Raw genomic sequence first — 22333 nt, 5'->3', positions numbered from 1 at the left:
GGTCGGGGCAGAAGACAAGAGTAGGCAATTAATGTTTATGTTAATATTGGCTAAAATATTGTGTTCACAAGAATATTTCAGCTGCTCTGTCTTATTTCTGGTTTTAAGCAACCCACATACTTAGTAAAAATAAGCTCAAGACCTTAAGCTGTACTCATCCAAAGAACTGCTGGCAGGTGTTTTGGCATTCCCAAACTTATGCAGTGTTCACAAGTGTTTACAAAGCAAATTACAGATGTCCTGCCAATTGAAAGTGCCACCCGGCTCTCGTGCAGGGCGCAAAGCTCAGCACTGACTGCACGCATGTTCTCACAAAGCATCTTAAGTCCTGCCTTCAATGCAGCTGCGTTTGCCCGGTGCTGCTGTGCTGGGCCGTGCCGGCTCCCCCCGCTCAGTCCCTGCAGCTGCTCCGTGGCCAGGCTCCCCTTTCACAACCTTCTCCCTGTCCAAAAGGCCGCCTGTCCTGCCCCCTGCTCCGTGCGCCTCCAGGCTCGACAGCGTTTGAGCTACGATGGTTCGCGTCAGAGCCTTCTCTCTTGGCCGGGGCTGCGCCTGCGGACCCACGGTAATGCCACCCGGGCCACAGTGCCCGCCTCCGCGCCACCCTCTCCACATCCTGCTTTCCTTGGCTTCACCGGCGGTGGCTCAAAAATTACAGCGATGTTTTTGTTGGGGTTTGCGTCCGTTTCCACTGCCCCTTGCCAGCACAGAGGCTGCGGCAGCGGCCGCGGGAACAGAGCCGGTATCGGGGCGGGGCGGGAGGAGGCGCGGCGGCCGCCGCCGCTGTGTGGGGGGCGGGGAGGAAGGAGGGGCGGCGGGAGCCGTGCATTTACAGCGAGCGCCTCCGGGCTGGGGGCGAGGCCGCCGCCTGGCCCGGGGGAGCGCCGGGGGCTGCGGTGAGGGGGCGCGGGCGGCGCGGCCTGCGCGGCTTGCCGGGGAGCGGGTGGAACGCGGGGCGGCGGCGGGGCCGGGGCCGCTGAGGGAGGCCCGGGGCGGGAGGCGGGTGCGGGGTCCCGGGGTTGGCGGGTGCCCTGCTCGGATCCCCCGTCCCCGCGGGCCCGGCCCATCCGCCCGCAGGGCCGCCCTGCCCGCTCCGCTCGGATTTCAGCGCGGCTTCCTGCCGATCCAGGGGCTGCCTTGTGCCGCTCCTCAGAGATGCTGAAGCTGCCTTTTGCCGCTCCTCGGGGATGCCCACCCCGCGGCACCCTAAAAAGTACCTTTGAAGCAATAAAAGAGAGCTGTGCGGTTTGCATTGCCGGCAGCGGTGCTTCCTGCTTGCTGTCCCCGTCCCTGGCTCGTGGGTGCGTGTCCGGTCCCGTGTTCCTCGGCCGGGGCCGCCGCGGGGGCTGCGGCGCTGGCCCCGGAACGTCGTCGGGCTGGGGGGCTGCCAGCGCCCCGCGCCCTGGGGAGCAGGGCGGAATCTGCAAAAAACAGCAGCAAATCTGATTTTCCGTGCTGGCAGCCACGGGAGCATCAAGCCTCGAGCCCCTGTGCCCCAGTGACATGGTTTGGGCATCGCCAGAGGTAGCGGCTCCTCTGCCTTTGCGATTTGCCGGACAAAATTGGAGCGGTTGCACTCACACCTGCTTGTGTATCGCTGCTGGCTTAGAGAGCTGTGGGGATGGGGGGCTGACAGTAACGGACACTTGAAAAAAACCCAAACCCACAGTCCCGTAATGGAGCATGAGGCATAATTTAATGATGTGTTCATAAAAATGTCATTACATCGGTTTTTGTTTTTAACCTTGGGCAAAATGGGGCTTGTGATAACATGGAACAAAGCTGAGAGAAGTAATACTTAGCAGTAAATAGCAGAGAATTCAAAGGCATAGCATTGAAGTTTAAAAGAATCAAATACTTTAACAAAATCCCTGGTTTATTGTAGAAACAAAAGTAATTTTACAAGTAAAAAGTCATAACTGCCATTTTATTTTGTGCCACTGTAAGCAGACCACCAAGGTATGAATTTTATAAAAAAAATATTTGTGTGTGTTTCTATAGATAAATTTATTTTTTTAATTTATTGTTTCCAAGGTTATCTGGCCTTTCATGTGGATGGCTTCAGAGAACATTTCAGGAGTAGGGTAAGAACCTAAGCCTTTTTGGTGTACTTACAGGCTTTCCTTATACAAGAAATGAACGGGATCAGTTGTTCAGGGCTGATGAAACTGGCAGTGTATTACGCCTTTAGCATAAAGAAAGCTCTAAACCTGTACATTTAAATGTTTTAGGACTTGTGAGATTTACAGATGGAAAGTTTTGAATAAAAACACATGGAATAGTGTTTGTGGCCTTTTTAGGCATCTGAAATAACATTCTGTTAATTTTCAGTGTCTTGTGCTTTTCAGTGATGGAAAGAATTCTCAGCAACACAAGTGAAAATTCTGTTTTTCCCTCTTCCTCAAATGGGTAGATATGTCCTTAAATTAGCATTTTCATGTATTTAGGTATATTTATTGTCAATTTAGGACCCAAGCTGCTGTTTTATGCAAATTTCATATTAGTGCAGAACTGTTCCAACAAAGCTGCATTTTTGTGGCATTTTGATACTTTCACTTTAATGGATGTCCTGCTCTTTCAATGCTTGTTCATTGGTCAGAAATACAATCTCTATAATTCTCAATTTGAAGCTATAATCTCTATAATCCTTGTAAAGCAATTTGATGTGTGGCCTATTTTGAGGCTGTCCTGGTTATAATGGTAATGTATTTCAGTTTTCTAGCCTATATTAATTTGATAAATAATTTAATTAATTTTTATATTTAATGTATCATTATGCTTCATTTAATTTTACACAGCATTTTTCATATAGTCTTAAGATTATATGTACTATGTATTTATACTATCTTAATAGTATAAATTCTCAGTTATACTATTTATAGAAAGTTATACAAAGTTTATATAATCATTTGATTATGTTGTTGCACTTGGTGGATGGTTGTATGAGTAATGCTGCTTTGAGAATACTAGGTTTGGAGAGATTGGTGTCTTTTGACTGTCTCTCCTTGCCATCTGTTTTCTGTTTCCAAGTTTAGAGCTTCTGCATGAACAGTACCCTTTTTGCTTGCAAAATGACTGCATCAAAATTGTCCTCCTCAGAAAGAAAGGAAGGTTTAAGAGTCATTCTGAGCAAGCATTAAGTTGTGGAAACTGAATCAGTGGTGTTAAGTCTGTGATTTTATAGCAGATCGGCTGTCAAGCAACCTTAAAGGAATAATATTTTATGGAAGTTAAAATTTATGAAAGACAATACTATTATTAGATTAAAAAAACCCCAGAAACACAAAACCCAAACACACCCAGAAGTTTATTTTTTAAAAATTTTTAGAGCTGCGTATGAGTACCTGAGGTAAAAGGAATGATAAAACAGCAAAAGAGGGAAGATGTAATATAATGTTACAGGTGATGCGTGAAGTTAAATTTTGGTGCTTTCAAGTCTCTTAGATATCTCCTCTTTAATGCTACAGTTGATTTATTTTTCCCTTCTTCCCAAGCAGAAAACTGGAGGAAATATCTTTTACCTTGCTTATCCAAACTTGTTTCAGACTTAGTCTTGAATAACAACTTACTGGAATGTGTAAACAGGTAAATGGGAGATGTCTAAACCCACAAGTTTCTGCTATAAGTCTCAGTCTTGTGATGTCTGGATGGTGGTGATGTCGTATAACAGATAAAGAGGGTAGTGGTGATTTGTTTTGGTTTTTTTGATTGCCAGACTGAAATCTTGCACTCTTCTCTTGCCTTTTTTTTGGTATCAACTAGGGGTGACACCAGCTTTATGATAAGGGTTTGCTCTGACATGTCCAAGAGAATTATGTAATGTGACAGATAATGCTGCTCAGATGAGTTCCACAAAATGAATCTGTGTTGACAGTTCTGTTGTACTAGTTATTGCCCTGCAAACTCCCACCATTTGTAAGCTTTCAGTGTAAAACTTGACTTCAGTTCTGGTAACATTTTTGGGACTTAATACAGTTTTTGCAAATGCACTTGCAGGAATGAAGTGGAAGTTAACTGAATTCTCTTGTGCTTTGCTGAGACGAAATGACATTCATGTTTGTGGTGAATGGAAGTCATGGCAACGTCTAACATGGGAGGGAAAGACTCGACTGGACCATGTGGCGTGACTCATTCAGACTGCAGCTCTTCTGCCTGCTTATGGCAGTGCTGGCTGTTGTGGTGCTGGTCCATAATTTTTTTCAGTTAGAGGTAAGTAGAGCCTGTTTCTTCTCCAAGATGGCTTGAGCAACATTATTAACTTTTGTATGTAAGGTTAGGGTTGTACCTGACTGACAGCATTTAGGCATAAATTGGAATCACAGAAAATTCATAGTGAAAGGGATGTCTGGAGGTATTTAATCCAGCACCTTCTCCAAAGGACTGACGTCAGGGTTAGCTTGGATTGCAACAGGGTATTTTCACTTTTGACAATATTCAAGGACACTCAGATTTCACAACCTACCCCGGCAGTCTGTTGCAAAGCTGCATCCCTCTTACAGGGAAGAATATGTGCCTTATGTGCAACAGGAAGTTGCCTCTTATCCTGTTGGAGTGTACTTTAGTTCCTCTGTAACTCCCCTGTAGGTTGTGAAAGACTGCAGTTAGATCCCCTCGGTCTTCTCCAGATTTAAAAAAAGAAGGTTTGGTTCCCTTAGTGTCATTCCAGTTCCCTAATCATCTCAGGGGTTCTTAATTGGTCTTGCCAGTTTTACTCTGGTGTGGGTTGTCAAAAAACCAGACACAATGTTCTAGGTCTGACTTCACCATGGTCAGGTTGAGGAGAACTATAACTTTGCTCAATCAGCTGATTAGGATCTTGTTAATTTCTTGCCACAATGCTGTGCTGCTGACACATGGTGAGTTTGCTGTCTCCTGGAATCCCTGCAGAGCTGTTAGCTGGCTTGTTCATCTCCGGCCTGTACTGATGCAATTTTTATTTGCCTTTCCCTTTTTCCCTCTGCTATGTCTGTCTTGCATATTTCTTCATTTTACTTATCACTTTAGTGCAGAGGTACTTTGAAACTGCTTAGTCAGTAACCCCAGATTAAAGTCAAGGCAGATGAGGATCTGTCTTTGGGAGCCCTGGAGGCTGACCCTGCCCATTGGCTGCCTGCCTGGCCGGGCATTCCAGTGCTCTGCATTTGGTGGATGAACATTGTAATTCTTAGCCTAACACCTCCTTAAATTATAGCTGTCCTTTGTGCATGGGAGCCAGTCAGTAATTGCTTTATGCTTCTAAGTTGTGTATATGATGCTTGCAGAATCTTCCTGCCTCCTGGCTAGTGATGCCCAAATGAAATGATCCAAAAGAGGGGCTGTAAAACCCCCTCACCCCACAAAAAATACAGTTGAATTGGAAGAGGATCACATAAGGGTAAGGAAAATGTTTGAGAAGTCTAAAATCACAAGTGACTCAGGATCAATAACTGAAGAATGAACATTCATTACCTATTCCAGTACTAGTGGACACATTAAATAAAAACTGCAGATGCTGATTTTAAAGGAAGCAGGGATGTTCTTTCATGGATTGCAGAAAAGCTGCAGAAGTCCTTGCAGTAAGACTTTGTAGTTACTAAAAGCATATATTAAAAAAATCTGGATGAATGCACAGAAGAAAAATCCATTACCAGAGACGAGATCTTAAAGAGGTCTACCCTAGTGTTTAAGAAGTCTAAACCATAAAGTGCTAGAAACTGTGTTAAGTCTACAGGAGGAAATAGCACAACATATTTGGTCTGTTTTCTTTTCCCACATCTCTGCTGTTGGAAACTATTGGCAATCAAAATACTGTTTGATGGATTTTTGGTTCAAGTTAGCATGATCCATTTTGTGTTACATGGGAGGTAGCTCTTGTTTTTTCTTTCTGTGGTTTTATTTTGTTTTGGTTTTTGACCTAGGATGTTGCCTGAGGACTGCTGATATTTAGAATCTTAAACTGTTTTCTTTTCATTTGAAGATTACTTTTCTTAAAGAAAAGGGCTCTGGCAGTGCTTTGAGAGTGAAATGGAAAATGCAGGTTGGGTGCTCGCTCTGTGCTTTTTCGTGCCACTGTCCATGATAAGTGTCTTTGTGGCTTTGTTGCCCTTTACATATCTGCTATTCTAAACTCAGTTAAGTATTGTGTTGCTGGTAAATCTTTACGCTGTAACATGCAACTCTAACCTCTTCTGTTGTCTTGACTTTTCTGAATGGACCTGCTCCTGTATTTGTCTCTGTCTTGGCTCAGTTTCCCAGGCAGTCTAGTATAGGCATTTAGGCTGATTCTTTTCAGTCAGAGATCAAAGCCAGAAAAAAATCTTTCAAAGCTTTCACAGAATATCTGTAACCAAATCTGTTCAGGCTCTGGAAGGAGAGCTTATCGTTGGTTACTGTTGAGAACATGTTTGTAAATGCATCAGACATAATTCTCATCCCCAAATCACCCAACCTGGCTGGCTAAAGCTCAAATCTAAGGCAATTGTCAGCTACCCCCCACGTAGTCTCCCTTCTTTTTTTGCTTTAGGGTTTTATACTTTTTCATGCTGGAATATTTCCTCTTAATTTCTTAAGCTATTAATGATACCCTCTCAGCAGCCCTATCCATGTCAGAATTTTATTTTCCTTACCTTGTGTTTAAAAAAACCCCAAACAAACAAACAAGCTGTCCACAAAACATTTGATACCCAGCTCCTATTATTTACTTTGCTTTTTAGTATGGAATAACTACTCCCTTGAGGTCACATAGTTGATCATGTAGTACCAGAAGAAATGTGTTTTTATTTTATTATATTTTTTTTTCTGTGAACATAGCCAGACAGATAAAATGTACAATAATTTTTTGTGAAGTATTGGGATGTTGCCTAAACATCATGCCTTCAGGATACAGGAGGATTTGTGTATTTGTACCAGTGGCCTTTAGAGTGACAGAACCACTTCAGGATTGGTTGTGAGCACTGTTTTATTTAAAAGCACCTAGAAGAGAGAGCGTATGGGGAGAGGGGAAGTCTCTTGCCAGGATGATGTATGAAATCAGACAGCTGAAACTGAACAAAATAACTGTGTAACAAAGTTTTTATTTCTTGCTGCTAAATTGGAGGTGCCTACAAAAGATAACTTTATCTTATTCCAATTATTTCTGGAACATTTGACTGACAGGTGATGGCTTTTGAGGATTGGCTTTGACACTTAGAGTAGTTCAGCAGCCTCTCAGTGCTGTGAGATGGTAATGATAGAGAACTGATTTCATATCTGTCTTAGACAACAAATAAAGTACTTGGAGTGTAAAATCACTGAAAATAAGATGACTGACCTTTCAGGAATTGGTATTTGTTCAGTTTCAGATGTTGTCTGCTGGAACTTTTATTTCCCCACCATGCCTGTTGCCTGGGAATCTCCTGTGTTATTTCCTGCTCTAGTGACAGTGACTTAGGCAGGTTTGCAGCAGCTCTTTGGAATGTACCAGGCCAAGGCAGGAGTTAACAGTTGGTGGAAGATACTGGGCTTTGAGATGGAGTTCCACCTTTTCAGCAACAATTTCCATCAGCTACCTACATTATGGTGTTTAACTGAGGACAGGTGTTCATTGCAGATCTACCCAAGTACTCTGTGACTCCTTCTAGAATATCTTTGAGAGCATTATTGCCTGGGTTGATCTGTATGTTATATCTAATTTTTGCTTGGTTGGCAGTGAGAATGCCAAAAGCTGAGGAGATGGGCTGAAATTTCCATCAGTTATCTTAAAAATACAGCTTCCTTTTTTCCTTTTTATGACATCTCTAATGCAGGAACTGCTAGTGGATTTATTTGTGCTTTATTGACATGTAATCCCTTCTGTCTTGCCTGTGTTACTTGGCAGACATCCATTAAATTACTTTGTGGTCACATTTGGGTTCTGTCTAGCTTGAAAATGCAGGGAATTAAAAAAAAGTAATGATAGAAAAAAAAAAACCACAAAAGAGAAAAAATCAAACAAACTCCTCCTACACAAACAAAAACCCCTCAAACCCAACAAACAAATAAGTAAAGTCCCTTGGAAATTGCACTTAAAATACATGACACCTTGAATGGAGCATACCTGGAAATAAGCAAAGCAGGTGTTATCCAACATGGAGCCTGTAATGAACAGTAAAAGAATCTGTTTCATAAAGGAAGAGCACTCTTGAGAAATCCTCTTTATCTGTTTTTATAAAGGAATTTTATTTAGTTTTGGCTACTAACTACAGCAGAAAGCCCTCAGTTCTGCACAGTTTCAGTATGACAACACAGAGGAGCCAGAGAGATTTGGAAATGCCGGGAGAGAGTAGGAAACAGTGTGGACAAACTAAGTTAATTATTTGCCTCAGGGCAGGCCTTGCCTATCCATAGGGGGAGGAGAACTTAAGTACTTGTTTGGAGCTGAGCCTGGGAAACGCTTAAGAAAGGAAGATGGTTTGGAAAGCTTTTCTATTCCAGTCAAGGATCTTTGGTATATTAATTGACTCTGGAGCTTTTTCTGCCTCTCCTGGCAAAGGTAATCTCTGCAATATTTTCTCCTGTGAGTAGCATACATGGTGTAGCTTATTTTGACTCATAAGCTTGCAACAAAATGGTCCTGGTTGGGCTTGAGAGAGGGCTGTAAGGATGAACAAGGATGTTGGAGAAAGAATGGTCCTTCAGGATGTTGAAGAAGCTCTGCTTTTACCTTCATGGAGCTTCCCCCTCAGGCTCTTTGAAGAGAGTTTGAGGAAATATTTATGGTATGATCTGTTCTGCTTAATGGGTCATAACCTGGAGATGTTGAAGTAGCAGTGCTTGTCCTTGTTATCAGCTACATACAAGTGAAGAGCTTTGGCCTTGTGCTCTGCTAAAAATCTGTGTAGCTGGACTGACTTGGAGACATTGAACCACGTTCTGTTTTCTGAATGAGTTTGTTGGTTTGTGTGTTCTCTGCACCCTTTCCCACTGAAGGATATAGGTATGCCCCTGGAAAGACTTCAGAAAGCCTAGCTAGGCCAGAAATGGCATCTTCTACATCTCTGACAGAAAGACTGGGTTAAAAACCCAGAGGAAATTTATAGAAGATTAAAAATAGGGATATGTCAGTCTTTAAGCTGTCTTAGATAGCCATTTCTCTTCTTAATTTGAAAGGGTTTCTTTTTCCCATGTCCCCCAGCCTGAAGTACCAACCATTGAAGAACCAACTGAAAAATAGAAACTTTCTCTTGGGAACTTACACTGAAAACAGCAATTAATCATACATACATATTCTCCCTTTCCACCCCCCTTTAGGAAAATGCTTAAATATTTTTGCTGAGACATTGTTACCAGCTTATTGGATGCATCAAAATATATAGCTAACTTTTAAAAATATTTCCATACAGTATTTTCTCTGTGTATATATATATATATATGTATGCATGAGCAAGTGAAGGGAAGAAGTTGTGAAGGTATCCAAAAATAGAAACTTGGCTTAATTCAAGAATGCATGTAGGCAAGATTTAAAGTAGAACTGTGCCTGAGTTTCACTCTCAGCTTTGGCTCAAATTTACTGGATTTATAAAAATAATGTGTGGCGTACATCTGCAGATTTGCTTGCTGTGATGGAAAACAAAAATAATTATGAATTATCTCAGATGGCCTTCAGGGAAAATTTATTAAAACCTGGGTGGGAATATAAAACAGAAGCAAAAGCTTCTATTGTGATGTTAACATCTGGTGTATAGATGGGTATGTGTCAATTTACATTTTAGAGCTACAATGTAGCAATTCACAGTTTCAAGTTTTATAGTTAATTTGGATATCAAACAAAGAAGATTTTGTGTATCCATCCTACATCCTAATGTACTCATCCTCTTACTCTTAAGCTGATCAAAACCAGCTTCTTACGTTACAGACTTCAAAAGCCTATCTGTTTCTATTGCTTGTCAGGTTTACCTCTCTTCTAAAAAATATGTTGAATCTCAGGGTGGTTCAAATGATTTTAATACACTGGTGATATTTCCATGGACTAAAAAAGGTATATAACAATGTATAAGGCTTTAATATGAGTGCTGTGACTTTTAGTACATTGATGAGCAGTTAGTTATGGAGGAAGTAAATGGGAAACACTGGGGTATTGGTAAGTACAATGATATTTTAAAAGATTTAAAATAATGTAGTTTGAATTTTTTAGCAATCTTTCAAATCTAAACTACTATATCATCTGATGCTATGTGAATGGTATAATTTTAATCTTTGTTTGAAAAACAATTTTCCTTCTTTATGAAATAGAAGTATGGATAAGTTCTACTGTATATACCTGATAATTAATTGCTCATTAACTGCTGAGTTTGTGTGTATTTGAAGGGTATGTTTGGATTTGCTGATGAGAAGTCTCATGGGTAGCTCTGGAGTCTTAGGCTGTGCTATTTTTAAAATTGTCCTAATACAAACCTGCAAAATTATGTGATGTCATAAAGAAGGTGGTATCTGCAGTCATTTGCATGAAAATACAGTTTTGGACACTGATGTCAAGTTGCAGCAGAAGCCCCCTCTCTTAGTCTAGCATTGTATTTAACTATTTTCATTTTTAAACTCTTGTGTGGATTAGGGGATTCTTTGCTTGCTTTTTGTTTGGTGCTAGAAACAGCTGTATATAGATTTTAAAATCTTATAAATAAACAAACAGGTTTTTTGCCTGTTTAGTCCTAGCTTGTCCTACACTATTCTACTTGCCAACTGGCTCATGAATTCATTGTCCCAGAAGGCTTGGGCTTTTGTTCTTTTATTTCTTTCAATGTGCACATTACAGGGAAACATGCATTTCAGATAATTAGCCAAGAAGTGGTGTGAGTGTGACCAGATAAATGACTGCAGCTGCTACATGCAGCAGACTTCTCTGGAAGGCGTGTGCAGGGGGTGCCTCGGCTTCATCGGCAGCGCAGCATCTCAAAGAAACCCTATTTCCTTGCATTACATTGGGCAGCTATCAGACCTCATGGTGCTCCAAGGCTAAAATGTTACTGCAGAAGAAAATAAAACACGAGTTACAACTTAATCATCCAACCTTTTTTTTCACATGGCTGATATTTAGAGAATATACTGGTAGCTGAAATACTGCCATACATTGGATGCGATCTATTTAAATGCTTGTTTGCCAAAGCAGGGTAACCACAGGTTGCCCACCTGTTTCCTTAGAAATCCCATGATCAAAGTAATAGATTTGAGTCTTCTAGTGAAGTTGCTTCATTTGGTCAGCTTCAAAGCTGTGTAAAGCAAAGCCCAGTTCTTGGGATCATTTGCTGACAAAGCATCCATTATTCACTGTGTTTCATTACATAGCACAGCTTCAGGTAATCTTTTTCTCCCCAGCACCTGGATGATGACACAGTTTCAGGATCGAATTGGATAACAGAAAACAATGTCCAGCATTCTCTGTCACAGACAACCAAAACTACCAGGAAGCCTTACTGTGGGTACGCGCAGCAGATCTTGTCCAAAAGGGAACAAGCGGAGGAGGAATCGTTGCTTGCTGCAATACAGTGGCCAAAGCCCCCTGATGGCAAAATCGCCTTTGCACAAAGCACTGATCCCACACACAGTGACTTTGTGATTGTGACACCCAGCAGGTTCTTCAAGGTGGGTGACCAGTTAGAGGTACTCGTTCGTATGAAGGATTTCCAAGGAAAACCCAAGCAGTATGGTGGAGACTATTTACAGGCACGAATTCACTCTCCTGTGCTGAAAGCTGGAGCAGCAGGAAGGATTGTAGATTGCCATAATGGCCTTTACAAAGTCTTCTTTACCTTGCTTTGGCCAGGAGAGGTCAAAGTTTCTGTGTCACTTGTCCATTCGAGTGAAGCAGTCCAAGTCCTCCTGCGTTTACGAGAGGAAAGGCCGGACAGAGTCTATTTCAAAAGCTCTTTCAAGTCTGGGAGGTATTCAGAAACTACAGAGTGCAACGTTTGCTTGCCTGGAGGTCTCCCAGTCTGTAACTTCACAGATCTCTACACGGGTGAGCCATGGTTCTGCTACAAGCCTCGAAAGCTGTCCTGTGCCAGCCGAATCAGCCATGCCAAAGGTGGATATCTGAAAGGTCTTCTGACACAAGAGGAAAGCCTCTTTTTCCAAAGGTTTGTATGTTGTTGAATTTATATATACTCAGTCAAGTTGTTTTGTTTGGGTTTTTTTTGTACAAACTTTAGCCTGTTGCTTAAATATGACACATTGCCTTAGAGGAGGAGTGTATCTGCAGGACCAGGTGTTTGATGTTAGTTGTTGAATAGTCTGTTCCCCTCCATTCAGCTGTGCAAGAATCTTAGACAGCAATCTTAAAGAAACTTGGCATGTAGTTCTCTTTCTGTGCTTTGAATTCAACCCTACTGAATTTTACAAGAGCATGCTGTCTAAATCTCGTGGTGGTTTGGGGGACTGTTTTCTTCTTTTCTGTTTCCATACCTACACTTGCAATATCAATAACAATGCTTTGAGAAGTATTTTTGGCCAAATCTAAACTACCTAAAAAGGGCCTGTGTTTTAGGCTTATTTTTACAGAAATTACCAACTGATTTTGTCCTCATTAAAAGTCATCTTAAATGTGATGCAATGTGTTCCTCGTTGCTCAGTATGACTTTCAAATCTTAGAAACAGTTTTAAGTCAGTCATAAAGAAAACACCTGATAGAACAAATTGCTGAGCAATACCCATGCGAGTGGAAATGATCTGTGCATGCTATTTCAAGTGTCAAACTAAATTAGTTTCACAGTCATATTTTATTTCTGCATTCAGCATTTTAAAAAAACTCAAACCATCTCTTAGTGCCTGGGTAGGTGTGACAGAACTGCTTCTGTATGAAATGGCACAGCTGAATTTAGATAAAGTTAGTTACTGTGTAGTTTCAGAGTTGTAGTTGTAGGCTACTGCCTTGCACTCCAACAAATGTGTTGAAGGAAAGTCTTTTGGCAGTATGTTCACTTGAGGCCTAAATTGGGAAAAATTTTGGAGTAGCGGCTCCAAATAGTTTAATTAGGAAAGCATGTGTGCATGGTTATAACCAAGACCAGGAATAAAAGTAAGCACCAGTGTAATTTATTTTGGCTCTTCCTTATCAATTTTGTAAGTGGGTCTTTTGGCTTTCTGTGTCTCTGGTAGTTCACCTGTAAAATGTAGCTTATATTTATTGGTGATGTTTCCATATGGGAATGGGAAAGGTCTTTTTCTTGGTTTTGTTTTGATTGTTTATTTGTTTGTTTCATTCAGCTCTGAAATCCTTTACCAAAGGGGCTTACAGAAATTCCAAATAATTTATTTCTTAAATGGTGGAAAAAAATAAATAGACAAGGATTCTCTTCAAAACAGTAGCAAAAGACAGAACAAGAGCTTAGTATTAATGAGCTGGGAGCTGTTGCTGCTGCCACGTACCCTTGGTTTGTCACCACACGTTCTGCAATCTGGGAACATCTTTGTGGCTAATCCCCGAAAGCTTCTTGCACACCTCTGATTGCTTGATGGCTTTATTGAGATTTGTGTCGGTGCAAGTGTGCACAAGAGTTGTGTCAGTGCCATGAAATTTTGAATTTGGATTCGGAATAGTGATGGTGGTCTTGAGGAAGTTAATGTGGAATGAATTCAGCTATAGGAAGTAGGCTAAACTTAGAGTAAAAAATTCATAGTACTGTGTGCTTATTTGAAGTGGATTAAGAAAAAAAATGAGATTAATATTACCTTTGAATTTTACAGTAAATTTTACAACTGTTGCTGTGTTCATTTTTTGTTCAAGTGACGTGAATATCAAAAGGCCGATACTCTCCAGTGGACCTGATTCAGTCATTGTAAAGCCCAAGGCATTTACAGGTAAAGTGAGCTGCAAAAGATTCTTGTTTGTAATTCATAATTAAATTTATAGAAAGGAAAACAGGCATCAAATAATAACAATTCATTTGTTTTCTTAGTATGGCGTAAAAATCAATATCAGATTTGCACTGAGACAATGAAGGCTTTTGGGTGTTAACTGTAATACAAGTTCAGAAATAATGAAAATTTTTTTCTAAAATTACATACATAAATGGAATTTTTAGCAAAAAAGTAAATCAAAAGAAGAGTGAAGTTTGTTCTCTTGCCAAAAATGTCTTTTTTTTCCCCTAGCATTTACTCACACTAAAATGTCTTAGAGTAACTGCTTACCAAACTCTCAATCTAATGAAAACAGCTGTGTGGTGTTTCTAAATTTCTTTCTTTGTTAAGGATGTTGTCTAACAGATTTTGATAACTTGCATTCAGGTATTACTATAATTTGTGTTACCACAGGATGTCAGAACCTACAGTTCTGGACCAGAACTTTAATTATTCTGTACCTTTCTAAGAACAGAGCAAAGACAGTCTGTACTAAAATAACCTTAGAGGTTTTATCTCATTCATATCCAAATGCAAGCTCTTTATGCTTCTAAAAAGTCTGCACAAAATGTGATTCACAGAGAATTATTTCTTAAATGAAAAGTTTTAATATTTTTTTTCATAAGGTTATAGGAGACTTTTAAGGTAGAGTTACTGACCTGGCTAATAGTCTGAACAGAAAGCAACTTAAAGTATTTCTTGCTTTAAGTTTTACAGTCCTGCTACTAGGCTAGCAGCATTTTACCTCCTGCCCCTTTTCTTTCTCTAGGTCCTTTAGGTGATGTGTTTTTGCTGCTTTTTCAATCTTGTATATTTCCTGACAGAAACGGCTGCAAATTCAAAATTTGATTGTCACCCTTCTTCCAGGAGCTATGAATGATCAAAACCTGCCTACATGTCCTGAGGATTAATGCTGGGTTAAAAATGGTTGATAGGAATAGCACATTTCCTCAGGGAAATTCCTTCCATGTACAGCAGTCTCTGAATAAATAAACTGAACTCTTTGGTATGATGCTTGTGAATGTGGGGATTTGCTAGGATTGATGGTACACACAAACTCATTGTTCTGCTGTTGTTCTTTTTGTACATGTTTTTTTGTGGGGTTGTAAATGTAGATCAAGTTTTAAATTTTTTTTTTTTCTGAAATACAAGTTTTTATTTCTATGCTTGGTTTATAACTTCAGATTGGAGCTTTTACTCTCTTTCATAGAATCTCAAAGTAAAGGCTTGCTGAATTTCTGAATTCTGGGCCAAAACTGGTACAACACTATGCACAGACTTGAAATGGTGATTTACTGTGGGGCACCCAAAAGTTGGTTTAGTACCATTGTTACATATATATATGTGTGTGTATGTGTAGACAAAGCGTCCATTTAAAAGGTAAAAAATGGAATTGCTTTTACATGAAACCTTAGAATCAAACAAACTCAAGTTGTGAATTCACATTATGAATTAGTCTTTAACTGCATGACCATGTGAAGGCTTTTTTTTCCCTTTCTCTGTGGGATTCCTGTATATAAATATTGGATGAGTCTACATTATTAGTTGGGATTTTTTTTCTTCCTTCATTGTCCCTGCTGTCAGATTTAAAGAATCATCCAGAGATAAAATTTTCTGATGGCTTTTTTCTGTGGTAATTGTGATTATATTATTTGTGTTATGTAAACATAATAGTAGTTTGTTTTTTACAGTGTGCCTGTGAGGTCTAAGGAGGTTAACATCCTCTAACCTCTAAGGTTAACATCTACTAATGCAACATGCAGAGGATATTGAATAGAAAAAGAGCAATAAAAAATGCTTGTTAGGAAAGATGTTTATGGTTGGCTCTATCTGTGTTATAATGAAGCATCTATCAGAGGATGCTTTTGGGCCCTGGAATTCCAGTGCTTGTACTTTTACATCATTAGAACAGTCCCTGGCATGATTTTGGCCATGGCAATGTGTGCTTTATCAAACAGCTGTAAGTTATGACAGGGCATGGACTGCTCTTAGCAGTCTCCACACCAAGGTGAGTAGAATTGTTTAAACAGCTGGAAGTGTCTGCTCCATGCAGCTGGTGTTTGTGCTGGGGAAGATCTCCCTGCTTGTTCAGCTGAGGTATTTGAATATACAAGTGGCAAAGGAGGAACTTGAAACAACCTCAGGGAAGTTTGATATCACTCTGCTTACTAAGAGAAATATGGCAATATTTGGCTGACATAACCAGGAAATTGCAGTTTCTCTTCCTGTAATCTCCTCTAATCCTGATACCTTTGTTTGAAAGGTATCGCTCAACTTCTGCAAGTTAAAAAGGCATCCTATGGAACAGAGCTTCCCTGGTGTGTAGTTGCTCCTCAGGCAGTAAATGGGGAGGGGGCTAGATAGCAGAGAGAAAGTATAAAATCCATGGAATTAGAGACTCTCATAATTATCATAGTCAAATGGCACATATAACATTTTTGGTCGTAGCTTTAATTCTGGCATTTTTGGGGTTTGGAGGCCTTATGGTTCAGACTTCACTCTTCCACAGGAGGAGTTTTTTGCGGGCTTGTTTGGGGTTTTTGGTGGGTTCGTGTTGGGTTTTTTGTATGTTTCCCTGAGTGTTACCGGGTTGTCCCGTGGGGTCGGTGTCCCCGCCGAGCAGCGCTGCCGTGCGCAGGCCGGGCGCTGGAGGGCAGCAGTGCCCTGCGGCACGGAGCCGCCGCGCTGGGATCCGCGCCGGGACGGGGAAGATGCTCCGCTGGTCTCCCTGCCTCCACTCCTCTCTGCCTGGACTAACAACCACCATTGAGCACTTCTAGCTCAGGGTGAAAGGCGTCAGATACTTTTTTACATTAGCGGTAGAGATACTGTTTAATTTAAATCAAATTAGGCTATATTCGGCCACCCAGCTCTTGTCAGCAGTCACTGACTATTTGTCCAAGAAGATTATGGAGGCTGCTTTTGTTGCATGTTAATTTCAAGGGATTTTTCTCTTCCAGATTCGAGCAGTATGGACAGAGCTGAAGATCCCACAGCTTCCCCTTCTGGTTATTATTATGAAGACCAGTGGAGGTCCAGAACACACTGGATCCATAATTTTAACAAATCAGATGATATAACTGAGTGCTTACAAGGAAAAGTAATCCACTTGTTTGGAGACTCTACAATAAGGCAGTGGTTTGAATATCTGACAACTTTTGTTCCAGGTAATTTTTTTTTTGGCTTTGTCCTTAAAGACCTTTGCAAAGCTTTATTTCTCACATCTCAGACACACAGCTGATTTTACTAAGTGACAGGGACAAAACAAAGGAAGAGGAAAGACAGAACCTCATCAGAAGCCGTGACAGTTAGTCAAATGTTTGAGCAGACACTGTAAACCTTGTAAATGGGGCCACCAGCTATCTGCGAAGTTTTCCTTGTAACAGGACTGCTGCTGTGGCTGTGAGTTAAGGTGGCCCTCCTGGGAGTCACGGCAGGAGGTCACTTGGGTTGCCTTTTTAAAGCATTACAGCATCCCAGTCACAGGAGAGATTTTGGAATGAAGTAAAAAATGACCTCCATTACTGTTCATAGGTTTTTGGGCCCTTTTCCTTATTTAAGTTACTTAAATAGCAATAGCAGAATTTCAGTACCCACTTAAATAGTCCTGCCTCCCTCATCCCTTTCCCCTGAAGCACTTCAGTTGTGTTGGAATACAGACTTTGAGCCCCCTTAATTCCTACAACTTGAAGTAATCTTTAAATTTAATGGAGTCCTAAGGTTGCTAGAAGGGTTCTGGTGAACCCTGGATTCAGAGGGCAATAATGACTGTTTGGAAAATTTCTTTTTTACAGGAGAGAAGGAAATAGTTTGGGAAACTTGGAAAAGGCATTGACAGCCTTATGAAGGCCAAATGTGCTGTCCTGCAGATTTCAACACCCATAAACTCGAGTCAACACCCATAAAGTTGAGTCATAAACTCGACTCTGAAAAATTATATTCACCTTGGGTTTAATTTTAGAGTTCTTAGAATTATGTTCAGATTTCGTTATCTTCTCCTGCGGTTGCCCTGGGGTCCAAGCATCTTGTTGATAGTTTGAAGTTCTTGTGCCATCTTTCAGTAACGCTTGCTCTTGGCCTTTCAGATCTAGTGGAATTTAACCTGGGGAGTCCTAAGAACGTGGGCCCTTTCATGTCTGTGGACCTGAAGCACAACATCCTGCTGAAGTTCCGCTGCCACGGGCCGCCCATCCGCTTCTCGACAGTGTTCAGCAGCGAGCTGCGCTACATCGCCAACGAGCTCAACGGCATCGTGGGTGGCAGGAACACCGTCATAGCCATAACCATCTGGTCCCACTTCAGCACCTTCCCCGTGGAAGTGTACATCCGGCGGCTCAGGAACATCCGCAGAGCCGTTATTCAGCTGCTGGACCGCAGCCCCAAGACTTTAATCGTCATCAGAACCGCCAATGTTCAGGAGCTTGGGCCAGAAGTGAGCCTCTTCAACAGTGATTGGTATTCCTTTCAGCTTGATTCTGTCATGAGGAAAATGTTCTCAGGAATTGCTGTGCACTTTGTGGATGCTTGGGAGATGTCTGTGGCTCATTACTTGCCACATAACTTGCACCCTAATGAAATAATTGTTAAGAATCAAATAGATGCATTTTTATCTTATGTGTGCCCTCTGCAAACTTAGCACAAATGGGTAGCCCTTTGTCATCTTTTGCTACAGCTGAAGTACAGTTGCTCATTTGAGCTATGGAATGATGCTGGATGATATGGAGGAAGTCTGGGTACTGTACTTGCATGTAGTGTAAGTAGGGTGGCCTTAACTCTGCGTAGCTGTGAAGGGTGGTAAAGAGGAGTTGACTGTTCAGGCCATACCTTTGTGCAAGGTTGATTCCTTCAAGCTTATCATTCATACCTGAGATTATTAGAGAGCACCTTAAATTAAATTGGCAGGATTCAATAAGAAACTGTTTGGGTTATTAGCTTTACTAGTTGTCTGCACTGTACGCCTAATTTAATCCATATGACACTGATTCTGTTGCCAGGGTCTCGTTGCTCAGAACAGTGTGTGAAACCTGGGAAGGACTTTGGCAATGGTCTTTCTCTCAGCATTCCAGAGCTTAAGGGATGTCTCTTCCAGTTGAGTGTCAGAGCAGCACAGTGTCTGTTCTTGTTTCAAAGTCCTTACTAGAAACATGAAGGGAGTGTACCAAAGTCACCAATAAGGAAGCACAACCACAATATCTGTAGAATTTAGTCATGGAGAATTTGCTGAAATTTATTTGAGCACACTAGTTAGGCACCTTTGTTGTTTACAGTTGGCTGCTAAATAGTCAAATAGCCAGTATTTTAGTTTTCCTTACTGTACTACTAAATTTCTTTTGAGCTGTGATACACTGTCTACTTCTTGATTTATCAGTAATGAGAATATGTGTGTTTTATGACCTCAGTGAAAACACAGTCTCAGGCAGTTTCTGCAAGTTCAAGTTGCAGGCTCGCCTACTTGAAGCTTAAAGCACTTGCCAATGAAAGTGTTTCATTTGCCAGTGAAGGTGTTTCCCTTCCCTGTGAGCTAAGGCTGTTCCATTATGCTCCTGCAAAGCCGGGCAGCTGACAGTGGCTCTGGTTCGTCCTTCATGCGCCGTGTCTGCACAGGGAGCCCAAGTGACCCGAGTGCCCTGGTGTACTTTGGCAGTGGTGGTCAAGGCCACGCTGTGAGTCCTCTTCAGGGTCTGGCAGTTCTGTCATTTATTCATGAGCTTGACTGCTGCCAGTCTGAAAGGTGGAAAGCCCCGCACCCAAAAGCCAAGTGTGCCCAGGGTTGCCTTCATACAGCTGCTTGGCCCAGACCCAGGTTTGCTGGGGTGATAGCTGGTGGCTCTCCAGCCTCCTGGCCTGGCATTTACTGCTGCTTATTTGATTGAGTCTGTCTGCAGTTTTAACTAGAAGCGCTTTGAAAACAGTTATTAAATTCCACTCCCAAATTAAACAGCAGAGGAGTATTCCACGTTGTCTTATTTTTGGTCCCACTCAGGCCAAAGCCAATCTTCACTGGCTTATGTGTCAAAACAAAGTTGAATCTTTGTGAGCAAACTGAGAAGATTAATAAGGCAAATTGACAGGTTGCACGGAGTGAAATAATTGAAATATCTTTATGTTAGAAAAGTTTTACCCTTTGTTAAGTTTGCTGCTCTCTTAAGGAAGTTTGTACTTTTATTGCCTGAGCCCCAAGAGAGGTAATGCTACCAGCTACAGCAACAGTGTTTCTGATTGTGTTCATTTTAAAGGGCAACTGAGAAGTGTTTTAAAAAGAAATATAAATTATTTTAGCATGTAAAAGGAGTCAGTACCACCCATCTATAAACTTACCAATTTAAAAACATTTAAACATGTCTGGAGGAATTGTGTACACTGAAATAGCACCTATTCTTAGCTTTTCAAATCAGAATTAAAGAGGTCCGATTTGCTGGTTCCTACTGACAACTGCCTCACATAGCCTCTGCCCATACATTAGCTTTAGGTAACTATTTCTTACTTTAATATGGTAGTGGCAATTTATCCTCTCCCAAAAAAGAGGCCACACCAATTCAGGTCTGGGAAAGTAAACTACCACAATGGAAAATGACCTTTCATCTTTTTCAGGTGTGATTTTTAAAATAGGTAAACACTTTCATCCTGAATATCAACTCTATCCTAATAATGCTCATGGAAATAGGACTTCAGACTTTCACTTTGAAGGAAACTACTTATTTGTGGACTAACCATTAGGTTTAACTCATAAAGCCATATTGTGTGTGAAAATGTTGTGGCTGCATGTGTCTTCTCTGGGTGTTGTAGTGCTTGCCACTGCTCCTCAACAGCAGCTTTATATCACTGTTAGCTACCAAGCATAGAGAGAGGAGAAAATATTATTTTGAGTGCTTTGACAGTTGAGGGAAAGAGGAAAGGACTGCTATTAGCAAAGGTGTCTAATTGCCTTCTGGTAGAACCTCATCCTTTAGATTAGTTAGATTAAATTTTTAATAACAGATAAACTATTGGTAGTGAACTTCAGGGAAATTGCCAGTTGATTTGGAATGAGGATCAAGATTTCATTTCTTTGGGCTCTGAAATAGACAGGGAGGAGAAATGAAGAAACTGAGGGTTTACCCGTGTTTGGGGCACACTGTGCTTTTAGATGTCATTCTGGTGATCTATGAATGATTTTTCATTTCTATTCTCATCTTGTTACCATTGCACCAGTTGTGTATGTACAGTATATGCAAACATAGAAGCAATAAAATATTTTAAAATCTGTTTCTTTAAACTTCTAAATGGACTTTAATAGGGACTTAGGTTAAGAGGTTGGTTATTTTTGAAGTTACTTAATGTGAAACAGGACCGGAAAGGAATTTCTCAGCATCTATTAAGTGTCTTCCTCGACACATAAAAAGGTTTTTCAAAGCCCTGTCTTCCTGTTCATTTCATTTTCTTCCATTGAAAGGAAGAAATATTATTGTTTTTGCTATTTTCATTCTTGTACTGAAGATCACTTTGATTATTAATCTTTCAATACAGCTATTTTGTTACTTTTTAATTACTTTGTTCAAAATCCAGCTCTCTCAAATTCCAGTGGAAAAAACCCTACTTTTATTGTGTTTATTAGAAGATTCCAGAGTAATTTATTTATAAAATAAGTAAACTCCATTTTATGTATATTAGTGTTGCACTGTAATATTTTGAGAATCCTTTTTCTCATATATATCTTCTTAGGCTGATTTCTTCCTTCTAGGAATTTAATAAAAACATTCGTTGAATTGTTGATGAGAAGGGAGGATAGAAAGCAAACATTTCCCCTTTTTCAAGTTTTCAGTTGCTTCTAATTTCATCTGCAATGCAGCACTGCTTCATGAGATTTAAATCACCAATTTTCATTGTTTTACTTGTTAGAGGTAAGCAATTAAAAATGGGAACTTTGCTTGCCACAAGTGTCTGTACAACTTTTTATGTACTACAGGTGACAATTTCATGTGTACATGACAAAAATGAAGGTTTGAAGTTGTCTTCTGGAAGGATGGAGGATACTGGGATTTTACTTTGGTTCTGTTGCAGAAGTGGGGGTTAAAACATTCTTCCATTTATGACAGTTTAAGTAACAGCAAAAAGCTCCAATCACAGATGTGTATTTCATTTGTAAAGCTCTTACTCCTTAAGTCCAGATCATTTAATGTATATTTAAACTGTTTGGAAGGCTCTTACTCTCTGTTGGGAGCAGTGAAGAACTCTGTGTGTTAGAGAAGAACTTGTTTTCAAAGAACTTGTTTTTTTCTAATGTATGTATGTTATTGTAACGCTTACAATATGCAGAAGGCTCTACTGTCTTATTTCCTGATGTGATCAGAAAAACAATTTTAATAGCCAAAAATCTCAAAGAAGGAAAGGTTCCTAATAAAGAGGACAAGTTTACTTGAACTATTTAATTTGATTTAGTCTCAGTTTATCTTGTTTGCCATAACCCCACCTCCTTTATATTTCTATAGCTGCATAGTAGTTCCCTTGGATTTACCTGTTACATTTT

General features: G+C 40.6%; 1 protein-coding gene across 5 annotated transcripts; it reads left to right on the top strand.

Moving 5' to 3' along the window:
- The first annotated feature begins 805 nt into the window (after window positions 1-805).
- Window positions 806-22235, top strand: NXPE3 (neurexophilin and PC-esterase domain family member 3). Of its 5 annotated transcripts, none has more exons than XM_032098378.1 (7): window positions 806-896; window positions 2035-2084; window positions 4040-4209; window positions 11308-12068; window positions 13715-13788; window positions 16788-16994; window positions 17913-22235. In XM_032098378.1, exons 3-7 carry the CDS (start codon window positions 4117-4119, stop codon window positions 18461-18463), a joined length of 1686 nt encoding a protein of 561 aa, XP_031954269.1. In that variant the 5' UTR covers window positions 806-896; window positions 2035-2084; window positions 4040-4116; the 3' UTR covers window positions 18464-22235. The 5 variants fall into 5 exon arrangements, with proteins under 5 accessions (XP_031954269.1, XP_031954265.1, XP_031954268.1 ...); XM_032098374.1 differs by having other exon boundaries at window positions 3997-4209; XM_032098379.1 differs by lacking the exon at window positions 806-896 and adding an exon at window positions 1320-1524.
- Window positions 22236-22333: the final 98 nt, after the last annotated feature.

The sequence above is a fragment of the Corvus moneduloides genome, chromosome 2, assembly GCF_009650955.1.
Source record: "Corvus moneduloides isolate bCorMon1 chromosome 2, bCorMon1.pri, whole genome shotgun sequence".
NCBI lineage: Eukaryota > Metazoa > Chordata > Aves > Passeriformes > Corvidae > Corvus > Corvus moneduloides.
Note: the sequence above shows the minus strand (reverse complement) of the source record. Positions and strands in the feature narration are given on the sequence as shown.